Below are 25,553 nucleotides of genomic sequence, written 5' to 3'. Positions count from 1 at the left end.
AGAACAATCCATACTGTTCTCATACAGAGTTCCCCAATGGTGGAACAAACGTCCTTCTACTACCAGATCAGGAGAATCTGTCACTATCTTTAATAAACTCCTGAAGACAGAGCTCTTCAAAGAGCTCTTACTCTCCTAACACCTCTAACTAACTACCTTCTACTACCAGATCAGGAGAATCTCTCACTATCTTTAATAAACTCCTGAAGACAGAGCTCTTCAAAGAGCACTTAATCTCCTAAAACCTCTAACAAACTAACTACTCTAACCTCATTTCCTTCTTTCCCTCCTTTCCTCCTCAATACAACTAATTCCCTTTGACCGCATTTAGGCCCTATCTAAAAATGTTTTTGTCTTGAACTTCTATGTACATCATTATTTGTAAGTCGCTTTGGATAAAAGCTTTCACTAAATGTAATATAATATAATGTTAGGAGGGTTTGTGCCTCATAGTGGCTCGTTTAAAAAGCTGTTAGAACTGAAAACTTCTGATAACTTTAGCCTGAGTGGATGGAGAAAACACCCGTTAGCTGAATATTCAGATATTTGTAAATGCTTTGGAAATTGCGACGTCACAAAAACAGTGAAGTAAAAATGACAAAAAGGTTGCTGTTGATTTCAGGATGTAGCACTGTTTATTTTTTTTTTTAGCTGAGAGCGTACAGTAGGTACATCCCTGCGTTTTAAAGAGTGATGAATTAATCCGAGTGGCCACTACTATTTCTGCTAACACCAATAATACACACTGTACAGAACCTCAGCTGAACCTTTACAGTCATCACTGTAACCTCCACTAATGCTAAAAGCAGCCAGTACACAGGCTGTGGGTGTTTTAACTGCTGAAAGAGAAAGAGAGAAACTGAACACCTCACAGTGTCACAGAGCTGTTTCTATTTCATACTGTTTAACAAACACAATCACTACATCACTCAGTATAGGGGCCTTACCACGGTCACCTTTACTCCAGCGTTCACTTTAAAAAGCTAAAATCGTATGCTAACCATACACAAGAGGACTCTGAAAAGACTTTTATTAGACTAAAGTCTGACCCAAAATTTGGCTGTGACACTAAAATTGCTTGAAAATCTTTGATGCAAAGTCGGAATTACCTTTTTTATTGTCTCAATTACAGTGATTAGATTTTTTTAAAACAAACATTACAAACATTATTTACAACATCTGATATTGACCGGTGTTTATTACAGGGACATTACATTAACTGACAAAATCATTTTTCAGAAGTTTGTAGACACAAATTTCTATTGTGGATAGGGGTGTGCCATATCGTATCACACACAATATAATGTCGCCAACGTGTTTGAATATCGTGAATGATATACACAGAGTGCTATATCACCCACCCCTAATTATCACAAAAGGGTTCTACTTTTTAGCTGTTTTTGGCAAAAGAAAAATTCACACTGTTCTTATTTCCCATTACACTGCACAACAATTTTTTTTAACAGTCTTGCTTCCTGAAAAGTTTTAGTTGATTGTGACAGCTACCTATAGGGTATGCACAAATATAGTTTTTGTTTTACTGCATCACATAGGAACTCTAAGAAATAGACATTTATATGTTTACCTATTTAATCACGTTTATGTTCCGCATGAGCCATTAAGTTCAACAGAATTAAAAATGTTTTGCTCCTGATTTTCTTTTGTATTTAACTTACAGTATTCAACTGTGTCCAACAGTAGTCAGCAAGCATTGACGGATTTCGTTGCCCTGGTATCGTTTCTCCATTATAGCAATGTCCTGGTGAAACCACTCACCGTCTTCGTCACTGACAGCACCGAGATTCACAGGGAAGAAGTCAAAGTGTGAGTGAAGGAAATGATTCTTGAGTGACATGTTGCACTTCATTTTCTGGTATGCACAGAGAAGTTTGTCTACGACTTCAACGTAGTTTGCCGCTCTGTAATTGCAACGTCTTTGAAGGCTTTCCAGGCATTTTTTTCCTGGCCAACTACACTCTAAAAAGTGATTCTGTGTTTTAGTCAGTGGAAACTAATATTATTAAGTGGAGTGAACTTATCGGCCAGTATAACTCAATAAAATGAGTTCAGAGAACTTCAACCTGAAAACTTAAAAATGTTGGTTGAACCAATGAAAAAATGTGATTTGAACCAACTTTTAGTCACTACCTGTGTCAATGCTCTTTCTAGAGTGTTGGTTCATGCAGCTTTCCTATAGGCTCCTGGCACCATATATCTGCACATTGGGTGTGGCCTCTTCCTTACTTACCATCTTTGTGTTGTCTGTTGCCCAAAGCTACCTTATCCTAGGCGTGCAATATTATAATATAATTTGATTGCCAGGCCTCAGTGTTTGTGGGCTGTAAGAGCACATTAACTTTATTCTGTGTTTCTTGTGATCACAGTATGCTGGCTTTGAGCTACAGAGTTCACTCTTTGCTGAGTTTACTCCAGTATTATACTGTCAGTATTTGCAGTTAAATAATAATATACCAAATATGTTGAGAATACCACATTGAGTTAACTCAGCCTTTTAAGGCCGCAGGAGAAGTTATATTGCTGAGTTTAAACAACTTGAAATGTTTTACATTGTACTTTAAAATTATGAAGCACGTAATTAAGTTGGATAAACTGGATAATTTAAGTTGATTTGCCTTAAATTTAAGTTGAGATAATGAAAACTGTCAACTTGAAAGTAATCAAATAATTACGTTGAGCTAACTTAAAGGAATTGTGTTGATCTAACTTGTTTACTTAATTTGTAAAAACTTAATTTATTTATGTGTTACCAATTGAAGTAATTTTTTTAAGTTGGTCCAACAATTCTCTTCAAACCGCTTGTCACTCATAACATGTCTGATCTGGGGACCAACAAAAATGCCTTCTTTGATCTTTTGCTTTCACAAAATTCTTCATGAGTCCAAGTTTTATGTGTAGAGGAGGCAAAAATATATTTGCCTGCTCAACAAGCGGTTCGTGTGCAACATTTTTCTGTCCTGGAACTAACTTTTTGCGGAGTGGCCAGCTCTTTTGACAATAAATTTAGGCAAAAATTATAATAAAACTGAAGATTTCTCTTAAACGGTACGTGATACGTACATTTTGATGTGATATTCATGATCAGCACCCAAAAATCTATAAGAAACACCTAACAGTGTTGAAGAAGCAAAACAATTGTTGTGCAGTGTTATATATCTAATAGAGACAGATTATATCTGTCCAGTATAATTTACTTTACTCTAATCCTGGACATATGGAGATATATGGAGTGCATTATTAGTATAATGACATTCTGGATCAATGACATCTGTTACAAATCTGATAAAATTCTTGTATTTTTTAATATCTCAGTTATGGGTGTGCCATATCATATCATATGCAATAATAAAATTTAATTTTAATTTTGTTACAGTAGTCTATTCTTGAAATATATATTTTTAAATCAGTGTTTTGTCATATCGCAAAGAATATCGTTATCGCGAAAATACCACATATCACATATATTTTAAACATTCTGTATAAAAATGACATGGATATGAATGGAAATCTGGAACAAAATGCACATATTTATAAAACAAGAGTGCTGGAGGTCTGTGCTAGATTTTAAATGAATGGCTCCTCTTGTCCACATTGCTCATCAGCTAGAAAAAGATATCTACACCATGGAGAACAACAAATACACACATCAGTATCTATAATTATATACAGAGCTATATTAGATAAAACAACAGCACAACCACTCTGACCCAATTCATTATGACGTCCGCAGCACTTGATGCTCATTTTCAGTTTAAGAACGCTGTGGTGAATTCATCCTCCAAGGCTTGTTCAGCCTGCCCTATATACTAACTCATGCGGAAGTCCCACAGACGCTCTATCCACAGAGCAATGTCCATTCTGACTCAATCTCAGACTCAGAACACTGCAATTTGAACTGAATAACACAATAAAAAATAGATTTACTTTAGTATAAATGGTTATATATAGAGGTATAATGTGGCTACTAGGGGTGGGATTCATTGGGCATCTCATGATATGATATTATTATGTTACATTGCCCACAATAATGATGATATCAAAATACCATAATTCTGCAATCCTCAATATATTACAGGACAATTCTCTGTGATTTTTCATGCATCTGTGTTACTATGTTATCATGGATTTATTAGTGTCAGTTTCACAGGATTACTATTCATGTGATTAGTGTCACCACTTGGAGAAATTAAGCACTAATTTTAGTAAGTGAAATTGTTTGAGGGGCATGTTTTGGGAGTTTGGAGCGCCCATGTTTCAATACAGTAATCGCTACTTGATGCTCCTATCAATACAAAAAGATACAAATGACACAATAAATATATATCGCAATAACAATATATTGTCCCCCCCCCTTAGTACCTAAACTGCATTAGCTGTAGCTCTGAAACATCAAGAATTTCCCCATCCATCCATCCATCCATACTCCCACCCACCCATCCATACTCCCACTCACCCATGCACCAACCCATCCATCCATCCATCCATCCATACTCCCACCCACCCATCCATACTCCCACTCACCCATGCACCAACCCATCCATCCATCCATCCATCCATCCATCCACCCACCCACCCACCCACTCACCCACCCACCCACCCACTCACCCACCCATCCACTCACCCACCCATCCACTCACCCACCCAACCACCCACTCACCCACCCATCCACCCACTCAAGCATCCACGCATCCTCCCACCCACCCATCCATCCATCCATCCATCCATCCATCCATCCACCCAACCAACCACCCAACCACCGACCGAAACACCCACCCACCCAACCACCCACCCACCCACCGACCATCCATCCATCCACCCACCCACCCACCCACTCACCCACCCATCCACTCACCCACCCAACCACCCACTCACCCACCCATCCACCCACTCAAGCATCCACGCATCCTCCCACCCACCCATCCATCCATCCATCCATCCATCCATCCATCCACCCAACCAACCACCCAACCACCGACCGAAACACCCACCCACCCACCCACCCACCGACCATCCATCCACCCACCCACCCACCCACCGACCATCCATCCACCCACCCACCCACCCACCGACCATCTATCCACCCACCCACCCACCCACCGACCATCTATCCACCCACCCACCCACCCACCGACCATCTATCCACCCACCCACCCACCGACCATCCATCCATCCATCCATCCATCCATCCATCCACCCATTCAACCACCCAGCTATTCAACCACCCAACCATTCAATCACCCAACCATTCAACCACCCAACCATTCATCCACCCATCCACCCACCCATTTACCCATCCAATCATCCACAGAGGATGTACCCAATACTAGGAAGGTAGTTTTAATGTTTTCATGTATTAATTTTTGTTTTCCCCAGAAAAGTCCACTTTGTTAGACCGCCTTCTTCACATATAAAAGCAAATGTAAAAACGATAAAAAAAAATAAATAAATCAGGTACTGTATACAAAAATAAGGTTTTGTGTAAGGTACTGTGTATGAACATAGACATTTGGGTATATACTGTTACATTTATCCAAAAAACAGATTTATGTTTATTTTTTTGCATTAATATTTTCTGGAAATATAATATTTTTATTTACATATTGCCAATAATATCGTTATAGCAAAAATTATCCTGATTATTTTAGGGCCACATCACCCACCCCTCATATCATATACTGTAGGATTCACTGCCAAGTCAATTCCATCAATCTAAAACAGACCAATACATTTCCAGCACTCTTAGTTGAGCATATTGAAAGTGGATCTGAGTGCTACAGTATAATCTAAAGAGAATAAAAGTGCTGTAGTTATTACAGCTGGCAATAAACCAAACACCTTGTGTGGCTGTGATTTGATGTTTGGACATCAGCATAACAAATGTCCCCTGTTAAAGTGTCTGCCTGGGGTTATGGAAAATACAGTGCAGTAAAAAGGCTGTACTGCACTACTGGGCAGCAATAATAAAGGCATGCCAACTGAACTGAACTGACTTGATCAGTCAAATCAAAAGAGTTTGATTTAAAGGGATGGTCTGAGGTCAGGTTTATACACATTATAATTAGCTATTAGCTAATCATTCATGACAGCAATAGAAGAATAAACATTTCTTTCAGGATTCAGAAACACTCTCAAAGTCATTGTCTCTCTCCAGAACTCATGTATTTGCTAAGTGCAAACATTCACCTGCATCACTGTGGCTCTTTTAATGAGCCTGAGAAAGAGTAAACATCACATGCTTTTACTTTTACATAACAAGTATATAGTCATAAAGTCAGTTTAGATCCATCCTCCCATCCATTTATCCGTCCATCCAGATCAAGACTTGCAGGCATATAGCAGAATTATTGCACCAATAACACTGCTCTGTAACATTAGCGGGGTTTAAAGGCACAAGGAGTGAAAATACACTGTTGGCAGGGTGTAAGATAGGACCCCTAATCTGTTATTCAAATAAAAGCAGGATAAACTATTTCTAATACCCTCAATTTCAGAAGAAACAGTAAATTAAAAGTTGACCCAAACAAATATCCAAATGATCTTTCCTAGACTGTTTTAATTAGAACTGTGCAATATTATTAAAACAGACATTGCCATATTTTTCAGTGATATACAGAGACCACTTCAGTTTCTGAATCAGTTTTTCTGATTTTGCTATTTATAGGTATATGTTTGAACATTTTTGTTTTATTCTATAAACTACGGACAACATTTCTCCCAAATTCCAAATAAAAATATTGTCATTTAGAGCATTTATTTGCAGAATATGAGAAATAACTGAAATAACAAAAAAAGCAGAGCTTTTAGACTTCAAATAATGCAAAAAAAACAAGTTCATATTAATAAAGTTTTAAGAGTTCAGAAATCAATATTTGGTGGAATAACTGGTCAGTTTTTATGCATCTTGGCATGTTCTCCTCCACCAGTCTTACACACTGCTTTAGATAGCTTTATGTTAATTTAAGAAGTTCTGCTTGGTTTGATGGCTTGTGATCATCAGTCTTCCTCTTGATTTTTATTCCAGAAGTTTTAAATTTGGTAAAATCAAAGAAACTCATTTAAAATCATGTTTCCAATATTGGGGTAAAAAGTCTATTGGGCAGATATAATCTGACTTAAGAACTTATTTGCCTTATGGGACATTGCACATCCTGCGATTTCACTATTGCACATGAGCACACTGCATTGATGATGAAGAAGCAATATTTTGTAAAATAAATTTCAGCCTCACTACATGTTTCACAAAGCTTTCTTTCTCAATAGTCCACTGTGGTCCTGCAGAGCTTTTGCATTATTTAGATCAGGCCCTAGAGGGTTGTCATCCCCCACAGCAGCAGGGAATCTAATACATGTGTTCTGATGATTACGAGAATGCAGGTGAAAGATTCAACTTGTGCTTTCTTCTTTAAGTGCCAGAGAGAGAAGGAAAGAGAGAGGGAGATTCCATGATTAGGCAGATTTAAGGATTAGTACACTCAGCTATCTTTAGACGCAAGGAGACACCAACACCACCATACTGTAGGAAAGCAGCCTCACATCCCAGGATGCCAGAGGAGGAAAACTACAGAGGATTCCAAACAAACTATTTACACAAACTGGTTTATCAACTTCATTAGAAACTCCTTCCTCGCAACTCCACCTTTCAGTGCCCTAGTTTTTGATGGAGAACTTTATCAGAAGACAGTTCTGATCACAGAGGTACTGTTGGCTGTTGGATATTTTGAGTTGTGGAACTACTTTAAACCTTACCTAAATAGAAATGTTGGTTATCTATACTTTACTAGAATAATTATTTTTCAGACGACTTTTTACTTCTACTTCTTACATTTTTAAAAATAGCCTCTTTACCCCTATTTAATTTCAGCTTGTTTTTATTGCGGCTTCTTATTGTTCAGTAAAACCCCTATCCAGATAAATCTCTCCATCCAGATTGAGTGAATCTGATTGTGATTGGATGTAGAGAAGTATAAACATTTACCATTCCGACACCCTATTGGTTTATACTGTGATCCGTCAGACCTGCACACGCCTCCCCACACTGTTCCCTTGGTTTTCTTCCGGCTGTGTTTTTCTTCTAGCTGTGTTCTGACGCGTTTTCCTTGCTTTCTTGCCTTCTTGTTATCGACCCTATTCTGCTCTTTGTTTACTATCTTGCCTAGCCCTCTAGTTTTGTTGTGGATCTTCAGTTACCGACCTTGCTTCCTCTTTTGACTACTATTTTGCCTATCCCCTTTCACATAGATGTCTTACCATGTACCGACCCTGGCTTTGGCTCACTACGCCTGGTATGTTACTACATATTGCTGCCCTTTTGTTAACTTGCTGCACTGTGTACACCAATCTCTTTGGGGTTTGTGTTTGCAATAAACCTCTGTTTTCTAATCAGCACTTGTATCACCTTGTTCTGGCCCAGCTGACAGCTCTGTGTATAAAAATCTCAGGAAGTCTTTGGTAGTGCGCACATGCTCACATAAATGGGATGACCATTTAAATGGCCTGGGGGAAATACTGTATGTAACAGCCAGTATTCAGTAATGTGTACACTGTCTCTTTAAGAGCGTCTTACACTAAGTGCACGTAGCCACATGTGTAGCTGCGCTGAGAGCATAGAGAACCAAAGTGTGTATTGTGCATCTAGGGTGTAAAAAACTGTGCATCAATAAACCATGCGAGCACATTGTCTCTAGAGGTGTGCCAAAAAATCGATTCACATAAGAATCTTGATTCTCATTTACTACGATTCAGAATCGATTTAAAATGTCCCAAAATCGATTCTGAGGGGCGGGTTTTAGACTGATTTTGGGCTGGGTATTTTTGTTGGACCTGGCAACCCTGGGGATAGCGCTTGTCCTTTCAAACGGAGATCTTCCAGACACACACAGAGCGTAGGTGTTTGAGAATCACCGGTAAGATGGCAGAACAAGCACTATATTACATTAGATTAACGTGTAGTTTCAATGTTTTATGGCAGAATGCTTCATAACAAGCATAAAAAAGATCGCTAGTAGTTAGTTTCAGTAACTGTTAGCTAGCTAACTAGCTAACTTTCCAGTTCCACCTTAAATAACGCTACAGGTGGCAGCGGGCTGCAGCATTTAAGGCGGAACGGAAAAATACAATAAGCTAATCAGAGCTAATTTCAGCTCCTCATCACAGAGGAATTAAGGAATGGACAATATGAATTAATTTCTCCACCTCCTGCCCCCTTTCTGAAGAAATACAACGACCTTAAATTAACTAGTTAATCAGCAGCTGCTCCTGAACTTTAGCGCTCCACTGCTATCATCACATCAGCCCAGCAGCGTCACCTACACACCACCGCTAGTAGCCTGGTAATAAAGCAGTGTTATTTATTATTTATTTATTGTTCATTAACGTCATTGTGATATCCCAGTGATTCCTCTGTCACTGAGGACCCACATTCCTGCACATTTTATTGTTTTTGTAACACATTACCTGCTCCAGGACCAGTGTATATTATGGAGGGGTTTTTTTCAATAAGATTCATAAGCCAGAAGCAGAAATTTTTATAATTCAAATCGTTTTGAATCAAAAATCGATTTTGAATCGAATCGTGGCCCCCAAAATCGGAATCGAATCGAATCGTGAGATAGTAAACGATTCCCACCCCTAATTGTCTCCTCTGATTGGTCAGAGCTGTCTGGTGCCTTTGTACTATCAAACAGTGTTTTCAATGATACGTGCAGCGCAGATGTCTGCATAGTAAACGGAGTCGACCAGCTAGGAGCAGTGAACACAGCACATACTGCAGGTGTGAACAGCATGGAGCAGCAGGGGCATATCTCCTCTGTCATTGTCATTGTGTTGTCCGAGTTGGAGCTTTTCAGTCATTCAGCTGAAAAATAAATCTGCACGTTGGGCAGATTATGGCAGAAGTTGGGGTCAAACTTGGTGACAATTAATTTGCATTAAAAAAAAATTAAGTGTTACTGCTTACAAATTAATGGCATGCGTTAATGCTTAAAACATTGACAGTATAGTATCTATACTTCTACCCAAGTAATGAATGGGAATACTTTTAAAACTTGTGGGATGTGGTATGAGTATTGGGCTGTAGGTCAACAAGGCTTGTACTGTGAACATTGCCCTATATTTTTTTCACAGATTTTTAACATGGTCTTACAAATATGTGAAACAATGTGTATGGTGAAAGAGCGTGCAGCTTGGGAAAGTGCAGCCCTTTGCCTTCGTGATGTAATCCAAAGTCATAATCAGAGCCTCTTAGTTCCACTATCTCCCCACTGCATTCTGTAATCCTCAACCTCAGCACTTTTACCTTAATCTGCTGTTCAAGTGTTATCCCTGACCAACTGCAGCTGACTGATCTTCATTCACTACTCTAGCAGTCTGTAGTTAATATTAAAAAACAGTAAGAGACACCAGTGGGCAAACATAGAGCATAACATCTCCAAACATCTCAAAAAACAACTGTGTAAAACCCCACAGTACCAGTGCTGCTGCGCTGGTGGTGCTGAGGCTGTGGCTGGCTGAATGGGGAAATGTCATATTAGCTTGTGTCACTGAGTGAGCCACTGTCCCAAACGAAAAATAGAACAGCATATATACACCATTTTACTTATCCTGCTTAAAATAAGTGAAGCCAAGCCAAGTGTTAAAAAATCTTCATGAAGCTTAATCTAATTTATGCCAGGTTCACACTACACAACCTTTTGAGTCTTCAGTCATTGTGCTGTTCACACTACAAGACTGGTTGTGCCGTGATCGCGAGTCCTTCAATTGTTGAGACTTTCATGCTACATGACTGGTCAGCGACATGGTGTCACAAATTACACGATTTCTCACTGTGGGAAATCGCAGACTCACCTGGCCGCTTTTCAGAAACAACTGTTTCTGAAAAGCCTAAACACACCTAAACTAAATGCACGAAAACTAGAGCTGCTATGCCAGAGAATCTCTATAGAGGAGAATACGCACGTAAAGTGAGTCCAACATGAACAGGTTTATATAAAGCAACTGAGCAAAATCAGAGTTTATAAATGTCTGATCAAGTTTTATTTTCAAATATGTACTTATGTCCTCAACACAGAACTATATTAAATATTTCAGTACCGCAGACATCATTTTTTACAGTTTTGAACTGCAGTTACAGTCCTTTTAAACATGCTCTACCTGTTTCTCCAGGATCAGCTCGCCAACCAATCAGCTCACAGTAGCAGTAATGCTTGTGCTTTCCAGTGTAAAAACAGTGTTTTCTTTAGATAAGCTAAAATATACAGGCACACTTCCTTTTTTTAGTAAAATACATTATTCTACTTTCTAAAATTAAAGAAATATTACTTTAGTCACTGTGGAACTCTACCTCGCCCTACCTCCAGCCTAGTTAGCTACGTCACGTCGGCACAGTCTGCAGCATGCTTCCTCTCTTGCTGCACATAAGTAATAAATTTGAGTTTGTTGTTATTCAGGCATTAATTGCTGCTCTTACTTTGTGTTTCTTGTGAAAAATTGTTTTGAAATAATGATAGAGAATGTGATTAACATTGTGCTAACATCAGCTATAGCTGACAGGTTCAGTAGGTGTGTTTATCAAATTTTAGACACACCTGTGATTATGCTTAAATTGTGTGCACTTATTTTTGGTCTGAAAGATCAGTTTAATCTATGATAAAGGGAAGTTTTACAAAAAAGAAACATTGCTGTGCCCACAGAAAAAGAATACACACACCGTTTACTCTCCCTCTCCCTCATACACACACACGCACACACACACACCCCTATTGCATTCTGATTGTCCTATGTGTCACTACAGAGTAAAATAGAATGCGGTCATTGCAAAGACACTGGCAGCTCTCACTTTCCACAACCAAAGGCCAGAACTGAACAGAGGCGAGGCATCGCTGACCTGATTTCAGCAGCTCACATCTTTAAAGACTGTGTGAATTCCATTTCAATCTATCCAAAAATCTGAGTAAAACGAATTTCCTGCACCAAGTGTTCCATCCTTGCTCTCTCTGGGTGGGTAGATGGCGCTCCTTGCCCTCATCATTCATAGGGTGATGTCGATCAGCACAAGGCATCTGTGAGCTGATGTATCAGAACTCTGCTACTCTGACACTGTCCAGTTGAGGGTAAGTTGTGCTGATGCTGATGCCTTGGTTCACCTGCTAATAATAGGCGGGGTTTTAGAAAAATGTTAATATCTGCAACCGTTGCTTTGATATGTGGTGTCAGCCACAGCGTCTGTAGACATGTTTACGTCACTTGTTTCATGGCAAGCAGTAGTGCACAACTTTCATCACTGCTCCACGGCAGCAGTAAACTGCTCTGGCACTGGGGAAACAATTGAACCCAGTGGGGGTCAATTTATAACATACATACTAAAACTGCTGCAATCATATTAAGCAATAGTAAAATAACAAACAGATGAAAAATAGGCACAGGGTGCATAGATTATAACTATAAATAAATGTGAAATTTGTAACTTAAAGTACCTGATCGCAGCAGTTCTCTTTTTCAAATAAAAGATACTTTTAATAATGCCCTTAAATACATAATTTAATAAAACATACATCTGAAACGTAATTTAAGGACTTCTCCAGAAGAAATTGGAAGTAGCTTGAAGAAAACAAACAAGTGGAATAAATCAACATGTGAACGCCAATGACAATATCCTGTTCCTAATTAAATAAATATATTTTTGGGGCATTGATCCAATAAGTCAAATACATCACATCACCATTTGGACATTTCCACACCAGCAAGCCAGCTATATGCAAGCACACTTATGAAATTTGTAGATTTAGATATATATTATTTCCGTTTTTATTGATCAATTCTGTGATTCCATCTGCGTTCTCTGCACTGTATAAATCATAGGGTCCTAAGAATCCGGTCACAGTAAATCCAGATACTAACTGAATATGTAAAACTTGCAAATGATCTTAAACATATTGATACAGAACACTAAATGAATGTAAGTGTAATAAGGTAATTATGTAATTGCATAGTTGTAGCTCTAAATGAAGGTCCAGTAAACCCCACAAGACCCCTTATAAGGGTCCAGCAACAACATAAAATATCTTGTATCTGAATAAATTCGTAAGTGTCCTGAAGAGAAACATCTTATGAGGTTTACACTTTAATACACTGAGTGGAGCTGAAATCCAAGCCTGCTGCCCCCTGCTCTCACCTTCAGGTAAGTGAATGAGAGTAAGCCTGAGGCTCACTGGGGAAAGGTAATGAAAACCTGTCTTCTTACACTTCAGCCCCTCGCTGACTAAATACTCGACCCAGTTTCTGCCAGTGGGGCCACAGCCTGCTGGGATAGAATGGGGTAGCGTGTGTAACAGCACTAAAAAGCACTGTGGTATCATTACATCACTGATGCCCTTCGAGATCTAAACTGCGCTCTGAGTGGACAATCAGTAAAAAAAAAAAACATAGTGCATCCAACAAGACTGCAAGTTACAATAAATTCCACCACTGTTATGAGTCAAAGAGTGTACAACACATCTCATCGTATTTTTTTTTTCAGTGCTTGCTCCACAAGGTTCAGCAAGTTTGGTCAAATGTTAAAGCTGTTTTCAAACCTGGAAGTGGTTCAGAGTACTGTTGTCTAGTCCTTCTTGTTCTGGGGTTAGCGTCAAGCATACTATCTACTCCTGTTTCCATGTGTTCGGTCATGTGGACAGAACTGGACTAAGGGATCTGTAGAAAACTCAGCTTTGTGGATTGAGTCAACTAATGATTATTTTGGTTGTCGAGTAATCTGATGATAATTTTTTCGATTTGTCGATTAGTTAACGATTATTTCTGCCATGTTCTCGATTTCTAAAAACGATAGAAACAGCTAAACATGAGATTTAAAAGGCATTTAAATGTCTAGATGTTGTTTAAACGTGGAAAGTATTGATTATTTAGTTATTAAATATGTAATCTGTTGTGTTTGGGCACTTTTGGAGACACATTTACCCATCTTCTATTGCTCCCCCCCCCCAGTCTTGTAATGCAGTACTGTTATGAATTAAGGATTAGTCAACAATGAAATTTGTAGCGACAAATTTAAATAATCAACATTGTCGATTATATTGAGTAATCTTTGCAGCCCTAGTACTGACATCATGGTGATAAACGCTCTTGCGCTGACCTGCATGGAGAAAAAATCTTCTCATATGAGAACGACTGCTGGTCTGCAGGAGCACATGGAAAAAAAGCTGTGCTTTCCAAAAGCTCTGTTCCTCACCGCTCAAAATGTTTGTATCCAATATAAATAAAGAAAAGCAGGAAAGTGACAAATAGGACTGTGCAATCAATCGACCATTTGTAAAAAACTAAAAATTCCCCTCAGTTTACTCATTTATTCGGGGCAAGTGTGAAAACACCCTAAAGCTTAAGACTTCTAAGATTTGATTAAATTTCAGTGGATTTCACTTTATTTCTTCAGAGTGATCTCTTAGTGAAGCTAAGGAAGCTGCAGGACTCGACATCTCTGATAAGCCGGTCACTATCAGTGAACTCCACAGTCACCTCACCACTTCCTGACTGAAGCCACCTCCCCTACAGCGCTGTCCATTAAGCTTCTCTCATTCTCTCTCTCTCTCTCTTTCTCTCTCTTTCTCTCTCTCTCTCTCTCTCTCTCACACACCCATACACACACATTTACTGAGTCAACACACATCACATGGAATCCTCTTCCCTGCTGTAAGCCAATCCACCTACTACATTACATGACTACATGAACTACTAGTGTATGTAACCTATTTATGAGCTCACCTATTCCATCATTGACCTACCTAATCACCTACAGACTGTTAATAAATAATAATATGATCCTTAAACACTTCAGTAACCACAACTGAACACAAACACTGTTCTTGACTTCTGAAGAGATGCACCTGCTGCTAAACCAAGCCCATAAGAAACGGTCAAACAATAGAACAGACCAGGGGTGTAGCAGCAAATTCGGGGCCCTGTACACTCTCAGTGACAGTGGGCCCCTATCCATGCCAGTACACAAGGAACGTGAGCAAAAATTTTCATGGGCCCCTCTCTCTACTTGGGCCCTGGGTGGTCAGGTCCACTTTTCCCCCCACTACCACGCCCATGAAACAGACTACATTCATTTTTATTGCCATTGCTCAGTACATGCAGGTAATATAATAAATGCAGTTAAGATGCATCAGAGTAATTAAGAACATTATATTATATACAGTATTAGTATAATGTGTATAAACAGATATGACTGCATGGACTTGTGTAAACTTCTAAGAATGGCAGTTTTAACAGCCTACATATACCAAAATATACTTGAAATTTAAGTCTAAAACAGTGACAACAACAAGCTAATCCAAACACTGTGCACTAGCATACATTATTAAATTAATTTTGATGGATGCACCTGTGCAGCTGTAGGACTATTACCAGTATGTTGATATTGGTATACCCAAAGAAAACAGCTTTAATATATGAATTAATGCAAGGAGTATAATTATATGTCTATACTAAATAGGGCAAATCAAACAAGATCAGTGTAAACGTGCAAACGTATTAGAGCCAGCCTAGAACAACGAAAACAACTGGATAACACAAACACTATTTACAACACACTTGTAGACAAATGCATTGCCAGCAGCATATTCTTAAAAAAAGTAGCTTTAATGGTTTCCATTCAAAACAGTGTGAACAGAAATAGAAAAAACTAATACTGTTCCTAATGAAAAGTACAGTCAATGTTTTTTAAGTACTGGCAAAAATCATGCATTTAAATATCAATATATTATCTAGCTCTACATAAAGAGTAGTTTGCACAGCCTAAATCTGAATAAAATGCATATACCCATGTCTGAAACAATGAAAACCACTGGACAACACATGTACTGCACATCAGCTTTATTACTTAAGAGATGCACCTGCTGCTGTTACAGGACTTTGACTGGTCTGTTGATACTGCCAGGCCCAGAGGAAACAGCCTATACATATTTAATTACAAGGAATACAGTGGCAGTCAAATGTTTGGACAAACCTATTCTCATTCAATGTGTTTTTTCTTTTTGTGTATTTTGAAATAAATTCTGAGACTATATAAAAGCTATACAGGTACATATGCTAAATTATTCTGTAAACAAAAGGTGTTAAACAAACCCTTTTAGACTCTGCATCCATTACAATGGACATCATTTGTTTTCTTTATTTTTATTTTCACTATTTGAGAGCTGTTGTCTATCAGAATAGACCATAAACCAGCCAAATGAACAGGTTTATAAACCACTGCACTGAAAAACAGTAGTAATGCCATTGAGTCATTGAGGCAAATACCTCAATTGAAAAGGGTGTTGTTTAGGGCTGGGTGATATGACCCTAAAATAATATCACAATATTTCAGGGTATTCCTGCGATAAACATATATATTAATACATTGAATTACAAAAAACAATTCTTGGACATATGACAAAATGTTGAATTAAAAAAAAATAATAATAATAATTTCTAGCATATATGCAGATCTGTCCTGAAAACAGAATATGTTTTATACTTTAGATTCTTCTAAGTAAGTTAGCATTAGCTTTGAGGACAGATCTGCAAATATGCTAGAAAATATTATTATTATTTTTTAATTCAACGTTTTGTCATATGTCCAAGATTTTTTTTTGTAATTCAATGTATTGATATATATATATATGTTTATTGCAGGAATACCCTGAAATATTGTGATATTATTTTAGGGTCACATCGCCCAGCCCTAAACAACACCCTTTTCAGTTTAAAGGGAAGCACCTGCTGCTGCTACAGGACTATAGTCAGTCTGTTCATGCTGCTGAATCCCATAAAAAACATCTTATACTACAGTATAGGGGTGGGGACATGGCTCTAAAACAATATCACGATATTTTAGGGTATTTTCGCGATAACGATATACTTGGCGATATAGGAAAACTAAAATATGAGGAATATATAATAATATATAATATAATAGGAATATAGTATAATAGTATAACAGAATAATCATAATGTAGCAAAATAAATAATATAGCATAAAATAATATAATGCAGCAAATAATATTGCAGAATATTTAGTGCATGCATATAAACTGCAAACTAAAACAATTATACATTAAATACACCTAAAGCTTCACAGTAAATAATATACGACTTTTAAGACAGAACAGCCCTATTATCACGATATGTATTATTAATATCATGATATTTCTGTGTCACGATATAACTTATTGTATACGCTATAATATTGCCCACCCCTAATATTGTGATATTATTTTAGGGTCATATCGCCCAGCCCTAAACAACACCCTTTTCAATTTACAGGGAAGCACCTGCTGCTGCTACAGGACTATGGCTAGTCTGTTCATGCTGCTGAATCCCATAGACAACATCTTATACTACAGTACATAGATTATATTATATTTTTACATAGTTTAGGACAATTTCAGGAGCATAAATGTCCATAAATGTAAATTAAAACAGTAAAAACAACTAGTTACAGCTCATACTAGCTAATACTCCTCATCCACATCCCCCACAGCCCAGCTGCTGTACACTCCCAATAAAGAAAACAGGGGCAGTAATAAAGCTGTTATAAATTATAAATATACTACATTTAACCACATTACAGTTATAAACTCCCTGCACTGACATGCTGTCTGTAGCTGCTGTAGTTAGATAGGTTAACTGTAGTGCATTAGCTGCAGAGAGCTGGAGGACTAATAATAATATAACCCAGCTAACGGACTGCGGGCTTTACCGGGGAATTAACACGTTTACACACAACCACAGCCTCTCAGATCCGTTTATAACACTGTAAATAATCATACACTACTTACTTTCTGAGTGTCCATCCCGAGGACAGTCCGAAAACCCCAGGAAAAGCTGTGAGTTCAGTTCATGGACGGGCCAAGTTTCCCAGCGACCGACCCGATTATCCCTGTGGAACAAGGCGGAGCTCTTCGCGCATGCGCACCAGCGCCGTGACGGGTGCATGCACACACACACGTGCACGCGCGCGCGTCCACTCACGTTACACCACCTGACACCACAGACAAAAATACTAACTACAATATTTATTGTTTTATTTATTATTTTTAAACCATTTTAGACCCTGCATCCATTACAATAGACATCATTTATTTATTTAATTTTATTTTCACTATTTATTTATTTTCATAGCTGTTGTCTATCAGAATAGACCGTAAACCAGCCAAATGAACAAGTTTATAAACCACTGCACTGAAAAACAATAGTACTGTCATTGAGTCATTAAAGCAAATACCAGCTAATTTTTACAAATTTAATGTGATTTAGACTTTTTAAAATGTATTTTTTTACGGTGTAGGGATGTGTCTAAAATAAAAAGGTTAATATGAAATATTAAAATATTATCCAATGCAATGGAAAGAAAAATAAACTATTTAAAAAAAATCTAAAAGAGTTAGTTGTGCCACACAGGAAACACACAGCCCTGATTGAAATGAACATTGAATTAAAAAAATAATAAAAACACTTAAACTTTTTTTGTTTAATGAACACTCCCATGTGTTTTCCTTATTAGTTTGGATCTGCAATGGTAAAGACAATTTTAAAATAATAAAAAAAACCACTAAATTTGTGTTAAAAAGGTATGACCCAACTTTTGACTGGTACTTATGGTTTAATACAAACTATATAAATCCATAACATTGAATCAATGCAAAATCAATGTGCACAAATAAATCAATACTGACATTGGAGATCAACATTGTTTCAATGAATTAGTGATGGAAAAATGAATGTTGATTCAATATCCTTTGCTATTAGGGTATGTTTTGAATTGAGTTTTACTGGTTAAGCTTGTCAACAGACAACGACAAGCTAGTCAACCGATATTCTGACACACTGATCAACAGACAAAAAAAAATGTTAGGTTGCTTAAAGAAACTAGTAAAACATTCCCTAATTCACAATCTAGCATGACCAACTTCACAGCCAATTTACTTAGTCCATACAATAGACATTGATTTAAAGAAAACACTATAGTATTCAAGATATTCAATATATTGATGCTTATTTACTATGTATATATTTTCAAATGCACACACACAGCTTGTATAGTTCCTGTAAAGAACTACTGCCAATAGAATAGGACTCTCTTAAATTGACACCATGCCTCCTAATGCCAGCTATGGGCTAAATAGAGGGTAGATGAAGTCCCCTCATTAATGAGCTGTGGAGTAGTGGACCTGTGTTCTCTGGAATGATGGTAAAATATTATCATATAATAGTACTTGTCTCTCGCAGCTGATCACAGTTCAGTCATCTGAAACTTCACTCCGTGGTTTGCAAATGTATGGATTTGCATGTTGCAGACAAACCAATATGCCAGTCTGAGAATTCAGCAGAGCTGCCCAACACTACTGCTTCTGTAAAAGCATGAATTTCAATCAAATAAAGAGCTAAAAAATTAAAAAGGTAAAAATAAACAATTCATTTAAATAACTATAAGAGAAAAATTATATGAACTGAAATATTTCCATTTAATGTTTAAAATATAAAATACATCTGAAAACTAAAGGTAACAATAACAGTAAACCAGTTTTGGATCTAAACCAACAAAACTTGGTAAGCTGATTTAATATCAGTGTGTACAGCTAAAATGGAAATAAATAAAAAGTTCATTCTTTTTCTTATCAATATATTATATTTTAGTTTGAAGTAGAAGTTTAATTTGAATTACTTCTAAAAGTGTTCATAATAATTACACTTACGATTATCATTATCAGTTTAAACAACACAGAATAATTCAGTTTTCTGTTTTAATTCTGATTATAATGTAGTTTGGGAATTAATGATGTTTAGCTGCAGTTCTTTGGCGCCCCCTTGTGATCTTGAGGTTTCAGTGTCTCATTCAACCGCAACAGCTCCTGAAAAAATGAGACCACTTAAAAACGATGAGTTTCTTTGATTTTACCAAATTAAAAACCTCTGGAATATAATCAAGAGGAAGATGGATGATCACAAGCCATCAAACCAAACTGAACTGCTTGAATTTTTTGCACCAGGAGTAAAGGCATAAAGTTATCCTAAAGCAGTTTGTAAGACTGGTGGAGGAGAACATGCCAAGATGAAAGAAAACAAATATATTTTAACTGGAGTGTTAACTTCAAAGGAACATATTTCAGCTATTAATGAAAAAAATTTGGTTTGGGGGTTAGTGCCTCTTTAAGGCTAAAATGGCTTAAAAGTAAGTAGGTTTGATTTAATATCTAGCTGAAACACTAGATAGTGTACTAGTGAAGGAGAAAGAAAATGAATTGGAGCACTCCCCCAGGCGATAATCCCCCACAGATTGCCTGAGTAAAATAAACTAATGAAAACATGTATCTCAAATTGCCATTTAGAGCATTTATTTGAAGAAAATGAGAAATGGACAGAATAACTTCCAGACCTCAACCAAAGTTCATAATTCATTTAGAAACAATCACATTGTTTTCATGTTTGTTCTTGCATACCTGTCAAGTCTCCCGTTTTGGCCGGGAAACTACCGTATTTTACTCCTCTTTCCCGCCGTCCTCCCGTATTAGTATTTTCCCGTAAATTTCCCGTATTATATTAAATTAAAAAATATATATTATTGAGGAGACAGGGCACTTACCGCTCTGTGTCTCTTAACCAATCGTGGAGCCGGTTCAAGGAGAAAGTCCCGCCTTTTAGGAGAAACAGCCAATCAGCTTGCAAAGGAGGGTCAGCGTGGGGAAGCCCCCCGTCGCTGTGAGTTCAGGCAGCTAGTCGGAGCAGCTGATGTTAAAACATATCTGGATATACAGCGATTTTTCTGTAAGAAAGGTAACGGTAGGCTAATCATGTAAACTGTGATGAGATTTTTCTGATGGCTGCTTAAAAATACTCGTCTCCGAAATAAAACACACAGATTAAACCTTTTAAAATAAAAAAAATACAGCTTGTGACTCAGCTTAACTAGAAATGTGGAGAGGACCGTAATGAACTGAACTGATCAGGGGTGGAGTGATCAAAAGAAAGAAGTGCGGCCCCATGCTCCTGGCTAAAATAAAAACATTTATATACACTAGCTTATATAAGCAAACGTATTGGGACATTTGCTCATTCATTGTTCCCCCCAGAATCAATTATTTTAAAAAAGAGCTTGTCTTGCTTTTTGTTTAAGGCTAAAACAGACTGGAATACGTCGGTTTGATTCGATATCTAGCTTAAGCACTAGATAGTGTACTACTGAGTGAGTGGGAAGATGAATTGGAGCGCGCCCCTCACACTGATCTCGCGAGAACCCCCCACAGGTTGCTGGGCAACAGTGGAGAGTGTACTGACTGCTACAGAAAGGAGATAGCTTAGCTTAGCTAAAGCTCAGCCCCTGGAGATTTCAGTGGGATTTAGAGGTAATGTTTAGTTAAATTCTCTTTATTTATGTCTATATTTTTGCTTTACTGCTGTCCGCTCTCTGTGTAGTCTGAGCTTAGCAGGCTAACGCACAACGGCGCTGTGTATTAGCCACGTTAGCTTGCCAGCTAGCGTTAACTAACTAGGTAAACACTGCAGCAGTAGCTAACGGTCTTATTTAGCTTATGTCTAATTATATTGCCGGCTAAGTTGTATAAAATATAGTATAGCTATATATATTTACAGCTCTGGAAAAAAAAATAAGAGACCACCTAAAAGTGATGAGTTTCTGTGATTTTACCAAATTGAAAACCTCTAGAATATAATCAAAAGGAAAATGGATGATCACAAGCCATCAAACCAAACTTAAAGTTATCCAAAAGCAGTGTGTAAGACTGGTGGAGGAGAACATGCCAAGATGCATGAAAACTGTGATTAAAAACCAGGGTTATTCCACCAAATATTGATTTCTAAACTCTTAAAACTTTATGAATATGAACTTGTTTTATTTGCATCATTTGAGGTTTCAAAGCTCTGCATCTTTTTTGTTATTTCAGTCATTTATCATTTTCTTCAATTAAATGCTCTAAATGACAATAATTTTATTTGGATTTTGGGAGAAATGTTGTCTGTAGTTTAAAGAATAAAACAACAATGTTCATTTTACTCAAACATAAACCTATAAATAGCAAAATCAGAGAAACTTATTCAGAAATTGATTTTTTCCAGAGCTGTATAACAATATGGCTCTTGTAATACCTGAGTAAAGGAGTAAAGCTGAATATTTCTATGGCACTTAGTTTCAAAATATGGATTTAGCTAACTGGAGAAATAAGCCCTGTAGTCTGTAAGCCTTCTATCTGTACTGTTGCAGTGTTTTTCATTCATTTCATTTTCATTCATTTTGCATTTATTAGCTGCAAATAAAATAAAATCATGAAAAAGACGCAGTGCTTTCAAACCTCAAATAATGCCAAGAAAACAATCCATACTCATTTAAAAACCCAAAAGAAGTGTGAAAGACTGGTGGAGAGTGTGCCACAATACATGAAAGCTGTGATTAAAAATCAGGGTTATTCCATCAAATATTGGTTTCTGTACATCTCTGTCAGCAATGTGTGCAATTTGAAGTAGATGAATGCATTCATTCATCCGAAGGGGTTTTCTTAAACATTTTATTTATATTCTATTTTTTTTTTATTCTTCTCATTATGAAAGCTGATGTTGAGTTGAATTGTGTTTTGGCTCAATGGTTAAAACACTGTGCTCAGGGTTGGGGCTTTAAAAAGCTAACCATTAATTTTCTTTTTTTTTTTTACAGGATCAATAATGGCAAGTCAGAGACCACCGTCAGGTAGACCTATGAGTCGTGGGTCATTAGTTCCAGGGGCTGGAAGACCACCAACAGCCATCAGACCTCCACCAACAGCCATCAGAGTGGGAACTGGGGTGTGTAAATAAGCAGGTGTAAAGTGTACTGATAGTGATGTCTAAATATCTGATGCAGTGCCCAATACATTAAAAAAAATCCTTATCTCCACCACTATAAGTACTATAACACTTTAGTTAGCCAGTGGAATATTCATTTGTGTCGAATTAAATTTTTTTTTTTACCTGTTTGTCTTTCAGATGGTACCTGGAACTGGTCGTCCAGGGACGAGGGGCGGACCCATTGCCACCCCTGGTGTCTTATCAGCTCAGATCAAAGTGACCGATCGTCCTGTTACTCAGCAAGGTCTTAGTGGAATGAAGACTGGGGGAAAAGGTATTTTGATTGTCATAACTTGTTATTTAAAGCAGCATTATGTAGAATTCTTACCTTAAAACAGCAACTTTAAGATCGTTATAATGCTCAGTAGTGTCTCTATTGTAGTCAGTTTGCACTCTGCTAAACTGCAAAACTAGAAAGAATTATGTAACACTGCATAACTTGAGTTGTATTAGTGTAAACTCCCACAGTATTACTCTGATATATCAGTACATATGTATCTCTCAGCTTGTCCAGAAATGCACACGTAACTTGTGTCCTTAACTATAGTGGGAGCCTCAGCGCAAGAAATAGCGATTCTCGCATAATGCTGCTTTAAGTTTTATTTCTAAGAGTTTTACATTAGCTTTGACCAGATTTGTTTGAACTCCCTTCATGTACAGACTGTTTGTGTTTCTGTTTCCCCAGGACCCCAGAGGCAAATTCTGGACAAGTCATACTACCTTGGCTTACTCAGGTGGGTAGTATGTTATAAGTAATGTTTTGATTAAGGTTATTATGAAGAATGTCCGCAGACTGGTTAAAATCTCTTGGTGTATAGTGGATATGGCTTTACTGGAACATGAAGATGTTGACTTGTCATCCTAACCATCTTACACCAAACAATCAAGATTACAATAGCATGCAGCAACTCAAGTGAAAATCAAGCAATTTCAATCATATCATTTGAAAAGTTGATTACAGCATTTTATTTTTACAGCAGATAACTCAAATTCTCAGATTGAGAACTGAGTTAAAGCAAAGTCAGTGTTAGGCTTTAATGTAATGGCTGTTTCGTGTATGTATCTTTTTTCATTACAGAGGAAAAATAAATGAGCTCACAACTGAGACGAGCAAGCTGCAGAAGGAAATTGATGTCTTCAACCAGGAGAACTCTGTTTACCTGTCATATGAAAAAAGGTTAGTTTGGATTATCCATTTTGCTGTACAAACTCAAGTCAAGGCTGGCCTGTATTTAACAAATTCTTTTTAAGTTTAAGTTTAATGTTTCCTTCTTATATCTGCTAACAGAGCTGAGGGCCTTGCTGGAGAAATAAAGGATTTTCAGGGACAGCTGGCAGACTATAACATGGTAAGTGTGAAAGCCTCGAGACGAAATCATTATTAGTTAATAGTTATTATTTGGTTGTTCACACACATTGGCACACTGTCATGGTGGTGGTTTGTTAGTGTGCATTGTGCTGTGTTAGGAATCGGGAGACTAGACAGCTTCAGTGTTGAATTAAGTTTATGGCACACATAGAAAGTATGAGTAATTTTGGGATTTAGGACCCTCTCTGGTGAGAATGGGTAATTGCACCAACCATGCGGAAGAATCATTTTAAACTGGGCGGGTGTGATGCGGTCTCCTTTCAGAGCGGATGAATCCAATTCCAGGTTATGTTCAGTCACAGAGAGAGAGCGCACTTATTCAGAAACTTCATTTCATCTACATACTTTGTTTTTTACTATGGGTGAATTAGCTACTGAGCTCTGAGTTTTCTCTTCTGAAGTCTCCATTGCTCCACCAGCTGCTCGTGTTTAGTAAAACTGAGCTGAATACTCTTTTAGAGGCTGTACATGTGACAGAAATGCATAAAGACGTCTGATGTGGCCAGAAGAACTCCTGTGAAAAGCGACCCAACAACCCATTTTTTTTTTAGAATTAATATATTAGGCTTAGCAGGTATGGTTGTTTCAACACACTGGTACTACAGTACAATAAACACAATAAATTATTCCTTCTCCACTCAGAAATGCTTCTACTTTCAGCTTAGAAACAAGACAATAAGGACTGCCACTTTAAATACACACTAGGGTAAAGGGTTAAAGGGTGTGATATTATATAATGGTGGATGCTGGATCAGATCAGTTCCACTGCTGGACTGGAACTGAATAGAAACATCAAACTAGCAGTTAACCTGTGGGCAGAGTCCTGCGGCCAGCATCCCTTTGGAAGCGTCCTGTGTCCATTGATGAAAGGCTAGAGGATAGGAGTGTCTTATAGATTGGAGGACAGTCAATCCATACAGTGTTTAAAAACTCCATCAGCACTGCTGTATCTGATCCACTCACTGTACCACCACAACACACACTAACAACTCATACACCACCACCATGCTAATCAGTGTTATTCACTGCAGTGCTGAGAATAATAATGACCCACCACCCAAATAATAATAGCTGCTCTGGGTGACAGAGTGAAAGACAGATAATAAAGTACACTGAGGAACAGTTTTTTAATTATAGAACCACAACATGCTCCTACATGGTCAGTGGAGCGGAGATGGAAAATTAGGAATATATTTTCATATTGAATGTCATGCATACATGAATAAACTAAATAAAAAAACCTTCTATACATAGTAATAGCAGTAAGCATTCTTAGGCAGGCATGTGAAATGTTAAG

General features: G+C 37.6%; 2 protein-coding genes across 5 annotated transcripts in view; one reads left to right on the top strand and one right to left on the bottom strand.

The window, feature by feature from the left end:
* Positions 1–17,964, bottom strand: part of fsd1l (fibronectin type III and SPRY domain containing 1-like) — a 60,801-nt gene extending 42,837 nt beyond the window's left edge. For all 4 annotated transcript variants that reach the window (XM_049465178.1, XM_049465193.1, XM_049465199.1 and 1 more), the window contains exon 1: positions 17,832–17,964. In XM_049465178.1, coding sequence (XP_049321135.1) covers positions 17,832–17,846 — 15 coding nt within the window. In that variant the 5' untranslated portion in view covers positions 17,847–17,964. The remainder of the gene's footprint in view (positions 1–17,831) is intronic.
* A 3,318-nt stretch (positions 17,965–21,282) lies between these two features.
* The window catches only part of ift74 (intraflagellar transport 74), a 48,836-nt gene continuing 44,565 nt past the window's right edge, over positions 21,283–25,553 (top strand). Inside the window, exons 1-6 of the mRNA XM_022665758.2 lie at positions 21,283–21,395; positions 22,718–22,845; positions 23,026–23,161; positions 23,573–23,621; positions 23,966–24,064; positions 24,176–24,236. Of these exons, the coding sequence (XP_022521479.2) occupies positions 22,726–22,845; positions 23,026–23,161; positions 23,573–23,621; positions 23,966–24,064; positions 24,176–24,236 (465 nt within the window). The 5' untranslated portion in view covers positions 21,283–21,395; positions 22,718–22,725. The remainder of the gene's footprint in view (positions 21,396–22,717; positions 22,846–23,025; positions 23,162–23,572; positions 23,622–23,965; positions 24,065–24,175; positions 24,237–25,553) is intronic.

Source organism: Astyanax mexicanus, chromosome 1 (assembly GCF_023375975.1).
Source record: "Astyanax mexicanus isolate ESR-SI-001 chromosome 1, AstMex3_surface, whole genome shotgun sequence".
Taxonomy (NCBI): domain Eukaryota; kingdom Metazoa; phylum Chordata; class Actinopteri; order Characiformes; family Acestrorhamphidae; genus Astyanax; species Astyanax mexicanus.
The sequence above is the reverse complement of the archived record's forward strand: the minus strand, read 5'-3'. Positions and strand labels throughout refer to the sequence as shown.